The sequence below is a fragment of the Vollenhovia emeryi genome, unplaced genomic scaffold (assembly GCF_000949405.1).
Source record: "Vollenhovia emeryi isolate VEMERY1.0 unplaced genomic scaffold, V.emery_V1.0 DF939159.1, whole genome shotgun sequence".
NCBI lineage: Eukaryota > Metazoa > Arthropoda > Insecta > Hymenoptera > Formicidae > Vollenhovia > Vollenhovia emeryi.
The window spans coordinates 467,943-478,702 of NW_011967207.1; the positions used below are offsets into that span (position 1 = coordinate 467,943).

The 10,760-nt window shown below is 44.3% G+C and overlaps 2 protein-coding genes across 4 annotated transcripts in view; one reads left to right on the plus strand and one right to left on the minus strand.

The window, feature by feature from the left end:
• Positions 1–474: 474 nt before the first annotated feature.
• Positions 475–10,760, minus strand: part of LOC105564815 (UTP--glucose-1-phosphate uridylyltransferase) — a 13,662-nt gene continuing 3,376 nt past the window's right edge. The window contains exons 1-10 of one of the 2 annotated variants that reach the window (XM_012017512.1): positions 9,437–9,763; positions 2,886–3,122; positions 2,564–2,746; positions 2,251–2,456; positions 2,099–2,174; positions 1,878–2,024; positions 1,663–1,801; positions 1,435–1,572; positions 1,116–1,282; positions 475–1,026 (exon numbers count right to left, since the gene is read on the minus strand). In XM_012017512.1, coding sequence (XP_011872902.1) covers positions 814–1,026; positions 1,116–1,282; positions 1,435–1,572; positions 1,663–1,801; positions 1,878–2,024; positions 2,099–2,174; positions 2,251–2,456; positions 2,564–2,746; positions 2,886–3,122; positions 9,437–9,748 — 1,818 coding nt within the window. In that variant the 5' untranslated portion in view covers positions 9,749–9,763 and the 3' untranslated portion in view covers positions 475–813. Of the gene's footprint in view, positions 1,027–1,115; positions 1,283–1,434; positions 1,573–1,662; positions 1,802–1,877; positions 2,025–2,098; positions 2,175–2,250; positions 2,457–2,563; positions 2,747–2,885; positions 3,123–9,436; positions 9,764–10,760 lie in introns of those variants that run through there. The other variant, XM_012017513.1, reaches the window with a different exon arrangement.
• LOC105564814 (m7GpppX diphosphatase) overlaps positions 8,805–10,760 on the plus strand; it is a 9,638-nt gene continuing 7,682 nt past the window's right edge. Inside the window, exon 1 of one of the 2 annotated variants that reach the window (XM_012017508.1) lies at positions 8,805–8,944. In XM_012017508.1, coding sequence (XP_011872898.1) covers positions 8,820–8,944 — 125 coding nt within the window. In that variant the 5' untranslated portion in view covers positions 8,805–8,819. The remainder of the gene's footprint in view (positions 8,945–10,760) is intronic. The other variant, XM_012017507.1, reaches the window with a different exon arrangement.

Consider the following 10,760-nt stretch of genomic DNA (forward strand, 5'->3'; position numbering starts at 1 on the left):
TGACACTAATCTTACGAAGGAGGGGAGGGGGTCGGTAGAGAGAGAAGAGGGGGGAGATGGGGGAAATAGCGTGCGAATAAAAGTGCAATATTTTCACGGAAGGGCGAAAGAATTGGTCCCGATGCTTTTAAATTGGATAATTTCGTGTACACGGCTGTCGCAGGTAACCGTTAGTTTAATATCTCGGATTGTTTGTTGTATCCACGTGGTAACTTGTAGATTTTAATTTGCGTCGTCCGAGATCGCTTGAAAAGGACCGGAAACCACGGTCGAAGCGTCGCGATGCTTTAATATTAAAATTGCCCGATACAGTCGACCTGAATTTGACGTTGGATAATTTTAATTAGCTCCCGTTATTTCGACTCAGCGGTGTAATTTTTGCCGGCCGACGCACTCGGCTTCTGCTTTCTAAATCGCCCGTTACGCTCTGCTCAGCATACCGGAGGGAGGTTTCTTGGCAGTGAATATGCGAGATTTAAAAGAGCATTTATTTATTGTAATAGAATAACATGTAAGCTTCCGCCGCGCCTACACAACAGTGTATACTTAATGTATTATAAATTTCCTTTTCTTGATATCTCACGATTAAATTCTCATACAAGCTCTTATATACACAATTCGATAAAATAATTTCTATAGAAATATATTTTCGGCCCTTTCTAAAATAATATTATGAATATATACAATTGAATCGCTTGACTAGTTAATTTAAGCTAAGACATGATTGCCGAAGAGCACGGGCATTCGCGCGATCTCCGCGGGACGAATTAAAAAAAACAAAAACACTTCCTTGCCTAACGCCTACATTAGCGCTCAGTGATCCAGTATGCGTAGATTGCCCGACACAATTTTATTTTCTAAAACGGTTCCAGAAGGCAGGTCTATGCGTTCCCCGTGATTGGCGATTATGATGACGGTGCCTTTCAGCGTCACCCCCTTTCCGAAGGTGACGTCGCCCGACACAGTCAAGTGGTCCAACTCGAGGAGATCCGGTATTGTTGGAAATCTGGTGAGAAACTCTTTTACCTGCGAGAAAGGGGAAAAGGGGCTTAGCAAGACCTGAATCGCTGTGGCGATGCTGAAGAGTAGCGTCGGTAAGCGTCAATTCTACTGACTTTTGAAAAGTGATTGTCCCCCAATTTGATGAGAGGCGTTGTGGGGAACATCCTTTGAGGGCTCATTACGAGAGATCCGTTGCGCAGCGTATATAAATTACTCATTACCAGCATCAGATCAGAGGTCTTTTTCACCGGCAAGAATCTACTGCGCGGTACATTTATACCTGCAACAAGGAAATAAACATTTTCTTAATAACGTACAATCGTGTACAGAAGCAATGTAAGATAATACAGAATTGAGCGGGATCTCTGAAGAGATAAGGGATTCAGACTAAAGAACGATTTTATTAAAGGGCTGTTATCTCTCCGAACTTACCAACACTTCCTTCGAATGCTTTCATAGCGGCTCCCACAGCTGTTTCAAGTTGTATTATATTTAGACCATTGGTGAAAGTTTTGTTGTTCACAATGATCTCCAAGTTCAACGCTTTCTGCTCGAGCACTCGCTCAATGGCTGTTTAAAGAGCGACGTGTGTTAAACACAGCTTGAATATTTTATTATATCGCACGCGTGTGGCGTGACAAGTCTAAACGTTGTACCCACCACTAAGTTTAATCCAGAGGTTGTTGGTGTTGAAATACTTGAATGTCTTGACGGACTTGAAGTCGTCGATATGATCCTTGGGAACCTGAGCTATTTCAAGGAGGCGAAGTTTGTCCTCGTATTTTATGAGTGTACCGCCCTGCAAAAATTAAAATATACAATCAAGATCTCTGCGCGGGATCCACGACGAATTCCGCAGTTCTCGCGAAACGCACCTTGACGTCCGCCCGCGTTTTGTCGGTTACTTCCATCACAAATTCAAGCGGCGGTTCCGGCCTCTTGCTCAACAACGACTTCAAAATTTTAATATCCACCGTGGCACCAAGATTGTCTATGTTCGACATGAAACAATATTCGCGGCCCTGGAAAGAACCCGAGTTTCCGTTAAGCGAATCATGGTTATTAGTTGCGAAGGCCGAAAATGGGATCTCATTACCTCGCGAATGAACTTTTTAAGTAACCCAGAGTTCTGGAAACTCTCGTAGAAGTCTCCGTGGCCGGGTGGGTACCAGCTGTTAACAAATTGCACGTTACTTTGCATCAACGTTAAACGAAACGTTCGTGGCGGCTTTATGAAAATCGTCTTACGCTTCTATGTCCTCGTCGATTTGACAGTGCTTGGCGATCGGGAGGAGGGAGTCCCTGTTTATGCGCGGATAACAGCTCTGATTAAAAGTGTAGATATCTATATCGATTCCTTTGTACTTCCTAATTATGCGCTGCGTATCGTCGTCCGTGTTGAACGAGTTCATCAGTATGAGTGGCACGTTAGCGTTGTACGTTTTATTCAGATGCTATTGCGATAGAAACGCATTATCAATTATTAGTCGTTACAATTTCAGGGTTGATCAATTTATGTAAATTTAATTATGTAAATGATAAAAGTAAACTGTTACCGTACCTCGATTTGCTGAACAGTGAGATCAAGAAACGTGAGGCCATTTCGTACAGCGATAACCGATTTCGGCCCGTGGCATCCCATGCTCGTTCCAAGACCACCGTTTAACTTGACTACGACCAGCTTATCCAGTAGCTCCTTCACCTCGTTCGTCTCCGGCGATGGCAAAGAGTTGTAATCCTTGACCTATGAAGAAGAGGCATAATTTGATTTGATAAAGACCCGCACAGGATATCGTTTGTATTTCTTCCAAGAAAGAAATGAGAAGGGCTAGATGTCCTCTCGCGATAATCTCGCCGCTTCCGCGCTATCGGGTTTGACTCACCGCATCTTCGGGCAGCTTCTGGATGTGGTCCCACTCCAAGGACGGGCCTTCCTCCTGCAGGAATCGCTCGAATAGGTGCTGAAAGCCGGCGAACTGCCGGCCGAACAACGCCTTCGTGCTGTCGCAGATGGTCGCCTCCAGCTTCTCGAGCTCGCGCTGCAGCTCGTCCCGCGCATCCCTCTTCGTGCGCTCGCGGAACGCCTGTGTATCTGAAGAGCTGCGTTGGTGACCACGGGCCTGTGGAGTTCACCCCCGCGATACAGACTAGACCGAGACTTTTTTTCCTTTACCTATCCTTTTCGCGAAGTCCTCCCAGTCCGATCCGGAGGGTTGCTCGCCGCAATTCGGGAGATCGCGCATGGTTTCTCGGGGCCGCAGCCGTAAAGGTCAATTAAAAAAAAAAATAGAAGAGGAAAAAAAAGAGAAAAAATTAATAAATCGTGTATACGCGCGCGATGACTCGGGGTGTCCGACCGCCGTCTCAAAAAGTTCTCGTTAAAATCTTCCTCGTCGAGGCAAAATTCCCATGTAGAAACGCAATCGCGCAAAAATCGGTTGCAATCATCAACTGCGTCGCCAACGAGCGAAGACGAAGTACGTTTTTCTTTTTTTCCTTTCTCTCTCTTTTTTTTCTCGTGACCCGCGACGAATCATCGCGAATCGAAAAGCGCGCGAGAGCGATTGCGTCGTCCGGGAGGTTTTTCGAGGGGATGAATGAATAGACAGTGAGAGGACTATTGGGGGAAAAATATAAGAAATAAGTTGAACATTTAAATTGACGGGAATGGCCGCGCGCGATAACGATAACGACTCCGGAGAGGCGAAAATTATCGCGACCGGCTGCTAACGCTATTTCGCCCACGTCACGCGATAGAACGCGTATTGTGGAACTTTTCGAAAAAATTTACTAAAACTACAAGGAAAGGCTATCCACAACCTGCCTTAGACTCGCATTGGCCTTTGGCTATGTGAAACCTGGCACCAGACTTTTCGAAATTTAATCTTTTTACGGAATCTGGTAGCATTTCGTTTGTAGTTCCATGGTTTATAAGATAAAAAAATTTTTTTTTAATGACCAACACCCGACATTAAGATATCTGAAATCTGCTTGCGCAGTCTTCTTCACATTCTATTTCGTATAAAGCAAATCAATATGTTTGAAAGAATCTGTCGACAATGTACGATTGTGCAATTACAGCTTGTCAAGTTGCACGAATTTTTTAATTTGCTAGCAGCAAAATAAAATGTCTCTTTGTTTCTAAAAAACACACTTTGTAGATCAGGTTTAAGATTCTTAGAGTTGGCTCCGCGTTCTAGAACTGCGTTCAATGAAAGTGACGTGTCCCGCGATCTGTCTTCCATCGTATCGCGGCTAGGTAAGCGGATATCTTCTAAAAATAAACAAAGTATAGGCAAACGATAGCGGCCAGTAGACCCTGACCCAGTGTCGCGATCGCGTTGATCTTTCTCGTCAAACGAGATAATCCGAGAATTGACGTTTGACCCCTTCGTCTCCTTCGGGCGACTCTCGGACTGGTATCCATAGTCCGTTCATATATTTGAGCCCGTCAAGTACACCGAGAGAATTTTCTCTTAAAATTTACTCTGAAAATAATGTAATCGTGGGACAATGTGGCATTTTGAAGAACTGTATGAGAGTGTTTTGAAATTTTACTAAACATTCTACTAGTGAAATGTATACGAAGTATAATTACTAGGGAAATGTATGGGTAAAGTTTCAAAACTCATAAAATTGTAATCGACTTGACTCCGTAACAAGGTAGACCTAAAACTGACTATTCTGCGATACTCTGCAATTGCGTTTGTGCATCTCATCTAATTTATATGTACAATATTAATTCTTAGATCGCACTTGATAAGGGTCGGCACGTCGCGAAAGTTATGTTAATATATGTGGCCAGCTGAGGTCGAATTAAATTTTGAATTTTTATTATTGATACTAGCAATTTGAAGAAACCAACTTGTCTCAGAAAATTCTTTGAAATGCCACGTTGTCCCACGATTACATGATTTTCAGGATAAATTTTAAGAACAAATTCTCTGTACGGTCTTAGGCCCGGTTGCACCAACGTGACGGAAGTTTAATTTGGTTCGCTCTACATCTCTTTCTACTGTTTCCCTTAGGAAGAGACAAAGAGTGAATTAAGCTAAAGTTACAGTTAAGCGACGTTGGTGCAACCGGACATGTTATAAACCAATCACAGAGCCGTATTGGCATCTTAAGACATTACTTAAGATGAACTCGAAGTAAGATCGAATACGAGGCCTCGATCTTTCCAGCCAAAACAAAATTGAAGGAAGGAGACTAACGGAACGAGCGATAATTCGTTTCACCTTGACTTAAAGTCCAGCTAATATGCTCCGATAGGGAATTGGGTTTTATCTCTCCCTCTCCCCTCCCCCCCTTCCCCGCGGATGAGACCGGCGTAAATATGCGTGAGATGAATAATATAATCGTTCATTTGAATGTTTAACTTTCAAATGCGCCTACCGCAACATAGAGTAGCGCGGCACACAACCGCGCCGGATTTGCATCGATGGCGAGACATGCGATAAATAGTTATAATCAGGGTTGGGAAGTAACTCGTTATTTGTAACGAAGCTACAGTTATAGTTACTGTTTTGGTAACTTTAACTTAACTTCGTTACTTTCTCTCCATCTGTAACTGTAACAACTCACAAACAGTTACACTTTTTCGATAACTAAACTGAGAAAGAGGCTTTGATTGTATCAACAAGACGTGTATGATAAAACGTATTTACGTATTAAACCAAACAGAATTTCTAGTTATCACGATAGGGCTCGATATTTCATAACCATGTAGAAGTTTGAAAGACTTCACTACACATCTGGTAAATCCAAAAAGAATTCTGGTTTCGTCCATTCTCTAACAGACGACTGGTTGAATCTACCAGATTTCTAATCAATGCAACCAAATTCTTTTTCAGTGCAGTAACTATAATAATTCAATAGTTACATTAATAATTACTTATATATTTTTTAAACTTCTACAACAGGACTTTTTGGCTTGATTCGGTGTCAAGAATATGCTGTTGCAATAGTACTCCAACTTTGGTAAACATTTGTGTACGCATCTCCTTGGAGTTTTCATGTATACACAAATGTTTATAAAAATTGAAGTACTATTGCAACAGCATATTCTTGACACCAAATCAAGTAAAACAATCCAGTATCATTTTTCCTCACGATAAACAGTTATCGAGATATCGTATGATGAATATTGAAAAAGTTGTTTGAATATCTCTCAAGTTTTCTTTGAATATCTCAAAAATTAATAGACAAAGAAAAAAATGTTTCAGACAAAAGTTGTTCCAATCAATTAGTAGAAAAGGATGATATAATAAGAAATGGAGGTTCTCCCGTTTAAAAAATTCAAGATAACCTTCATGTAACCTTTAAACGGCTATCCAAGTCAAACCAATGATACCATTTTATGTCCCTTGAAACCGTACAACTTTTGTCTCAAACATGTGTTTCTAAAATGCACAGTTTTCGAAAAATTTAAGGATTTTCATACTTCTTCCTTATCCTGTATATAAGGTACCCCGTCACGGGCCGGGACGGTTCTTTCGGTTCTTTCGCGACAATCAGCAGAATAAGTGAAACTGCACTGAGACCCATTTTGTTGAATAAAACGAAACAATTTGATTGAATCATTTTGTTGACTGAATCGTTTAGTTGAATATTATAAAAAGATTCTGCGCATATTCACTCAACCAAATTTTCCAACTAAATTTTTTTTATTGTATCAACTGAAAGATTTGTTTGCTCAGATCTAAACAAGAAATTCAGTTGAGTCAACTAAATTTTGTTTCATTTAACAAAATGAGTCTCTCTATGGGTCTATCGCCGAGGAAAACGCCGGGCGCTCTTGGCGCGTTAAAATAATTAATTCGCCTTTTCCGGCACATTAGCGCGTCGAGGATCGTTAAATTTGTAATAAAATCGACGAAACAACGGACACTTGTGTAACGATGGCCCCCTCCTCCTCTCTCGATCCTCTCCCAACCCGTTGACCCTTTTACAGCTACGTGATAAGATAATTCCGAGGAACGGAGTCCGCGTCGCATGAATTTTATCTCCTACTAAAAGTTTTATCTCTGGTTAAAATAACATTCGTTAGTTACGTTTACTTGCGGTATCGGGAAAGATTAGGAGAATTGGTCATGGAAAGAGGAGACTTTGGAGCCGCCGAATAATGAAATATTATGCCTAATTTAAGTGACGGCCGTTGCAAGCATTTATGATAACAGGTGGTGAGGGAGAAATAATCAGCCAAATATCTCGCGCCACTTGGGAAGCCGCCTAGCGACACGTTACAACCAAGACCCGGTTTCACCAAACGTCGCTTAACTTTAATCTTAAGCCAACGATACTATTTTTCCTACTGGACTGCTTACGAGAGTCAATCGGGAAGCACAGTTCTAGATCAGATAAAGGCTAAATCTTGGATGGCTCTCGTAAGCAATCCAGTAGGAAAAATAGTATCGTGCCGTTGGCTTTAGTTCAATCCAGGTCTCTTTCTAAAGTTAAGCCTAATCTACAATGTGCTCTTTGCGTCTAGCAACATTCGATTTTGTAGCCAATAAAATACGTTACAAAAAATCTGCGCAAGTGGATAAATTGTACACTGTACAATCGTACATTGTCGACCAATTTTTTAAGCGGTTCGATTTGCTTATACAAAATAGAATCTTTCTAGATGCAGAGAGCGCACAGTAGATTAGGCTTAACAATTGGAAAGCGACAAAGAACGAATTAAGCTAATTGTAAGTTTAAACCGGACCCAAGTCGAAAACCATTCCTGCGATCCGCCGTCTCGCGTGCTACCTCGCCTCGGTTGTTACAATGTACGTCGTGACGTGCAAAACAAATAATTGTCGGATGGGAGAGAGGGGGCGACGGGAGGAGGGAGGAACATCGGAAAACTTAGCAGAACTTGATCGTTTCTTACGTAAACTCCAACGATGACAGGAGAGAAAAAAAAAGAGGAGTTTCTCGCGAGGCTCGACTGAAGGTCACCCTGTGTTTCCTGACCGGAACGCGCGATTTCATTAACATGAGATCTGCCGACCTTCGCGGCAAGGTCGTCGCGGAAGCAAGACGTCCCGCCTCACGAAACGCTTATTTACTATTTTGACACGTGGATACTCTGACAGGATTTGTCGCCGAGCTCCGTTTCCGTTTCACACTTCTCCGTATCTCTCATTGTCAGGGGGAACAATCGCGCGTCGGGACGCGATCGTCACGGGGACCGAGGGAACAGTCGTCGTTCTCGAGAACTCGTGGAAAGATATGCAAGTGATCGCGCGAAATCGACGGGGGTTAAACGGCCAACGAGATCGGCACCGCGATTAACGTCCCGACGTGACGCCGCACTCTCGAGTCCGCGTGTGGGTTCGCCTATCGTCAGCTTACATAACGGCAGATTAACGCGCTCTCGCATAAGTCGCCGCGTAAAAAAATTCTCTCGCGTACATTTTTCTGCTCGAGGCGAAGGAAAGCTCCCACGGGAGGGAGGGACCGATCCAAAGGGGAGGAGAAATTCTGGAGGGACCAGGCGGTCGATCCTGTATCTTACGCTACAGTGAAAATGCTAAAAGTGAGTAGCCTTGTCTCTTTCTGCCCCCTTGAAAAAGAGACAAACCCGCCTCGCTTTTGGCATCTTCACTTTGCTGCAAGATACAGAATTGACCCCCGAGTGGTTCTGGGTTTCACGAATCCTCGTGCCGGGCTCGATCCGGCGGGACGTTTGCCGCGGGTATTTCGTTTCGGGACGACGGCCGACGAAACGTAACGACTTAATCCAATTGGATTTCTAAAGATAGCCGTTATCTCACGCAGGAAGGGCAGGCGGGAGATAAAGCGAAAGGCGGGTCTACAGAGAATTAATGTTACAGTGTACATATACAGTCCAGGTACTTCGCAGCCGGAGTCCGCCAGGATCAAAGTCCTGCTCCAAGTCCTCGCGTCAGGGACAACTCGTAATTAACACTTTATCCAACGACGAACGCGGGTATGTAACGGGTCGTAGCAACGGCGTTTTCTTTTCTCTCTCTATCTCTTTTCCGATATCCGCGTCGACGTGGCCCCCCGATTTTTCCACGGCTTTTTAAATCAGGGGCCCGATCGCGAGATCCGCGCGAATTCGCGAAAGTTGAACGATTCCATTGACGAATAGCGAAATATTCGCTATGCTTGTGCTTGGCGCGAGACACTACCGTGTCTCTGGATTCTTCAACGAAACTATTCACCTTCCGCGAGTTCACGCTAGAGGAAAAGAGACACGATCGAGCCCCAGGTGCCGTCCGGCGAACGAAAACGCCCGGGAATCCCTGACTCGGGGGTGCGAGGTCTTTCCCGTCGAACGAAAGCGCCCGGGAGTCCCTCGGGGATGCAGTCCGCAGGCGCGAGGTCCTCTCCGCGACGAGGAATCACCTGAGGATCCCTCGGAACTTGACTCGACCTTACTACCCATCGGGACCGGACGACCGCGATTACCACTTACTTGCAACAGATACTCCATTTGACGGGACTTGTACGTACGTAGCGTACGACCGGCGGCCGCGGAATGCGACATCGCGCGTGCGGCGATCGGCGGCGGCGGCAATCGGCGGCAATCGACGGCGGTGGTATTGGTGGTAAGAGACCACCACCAAACACGACGCAGATGCGTGCGTGTACGCGTGGCGCGCGGACGGATAGCGAGACGTTCCTCTTCCGGGATCTTCCGTCCAGGACGAAGGTGTCCGGACGCGGCGGTAATGCACACCGGTGTCGGGCGACTCGGTCTATTTATCCGCAAGGGCGAAAAACGCATGTGCAACACCTAAGTGACTTTCAGACATGTTATCGGCATTTACGGCGATAATAAACAATTATACATGCCCCTTAGCGTTTTCTTAGCTCTCGTTAAATGTGACTCGAGGCTTAAAATAGGTATACTACTTTGTGAATTTATGCGATGCATCACTCACTGGCCATCGCGCGAATATGCATTGATCACCGCATACAGTCGTATGTATATCTTGATGACATGCGATACTTTTTCCTTCTGCCTGTCAGCCCGAAATAAACGGCGAATCTATTGAAATAGCACGAGCCCGATTATGCGAGCAACGTCAGTGATTTGGCGTGAAGGTTGTCTCGAGGAGAAAAACGAAACTTTTACCCCAAAGGCGGTCGGCACGGCCGACGCAACCGGCCTAGATATTTTTGCGATCCATAAAATTCGTCGGCTCCGATCTTTTCTCCCTTTTCTACGAGGGATTAACCGTTCCATCCGCGTCGGGAAATAATGGCGCGCGAGTGACAGCTGAGTAATACAGAGATATCATTCGATTGACATTTAAGTCTAATCTACAATTCGCTTTTCGCAACGAGGAACATTCTGTTTTATGCAGGCAAATCGATATGCTTAAAAAATTTGTCGACAATACACGATTGTGCAACGTGCAATATGCAGTTGAACACGCACAGATTTTTTAAACGTGTTTATTGGCTGTAAAACAAAATGCTTCTAGACACAAAGAACGCACTGTAGATCGGGCTTTAGCCTAATGACCTTCACGTGACCTTCAAACAACTATCCAAGGTCAAGTCAGTGGCACCACCTTGTGTCCCCCTTCGAACCAAACAACTTTCGTTTGAAACGTTTTTCCGTATCTTTCATATTTTGGGGGAAATATTTGCGTGGATCATTTAAAATGAGACACCCTGTATAATACGTTTTTGAAAAGAAATTTTCTCATTGGACCACCGGCTACGTCCCGACTGGAGCTCCCAATTGGATACGTGTTTTAAAGCCTTGTGTCCACGATCCAAGAACTTGG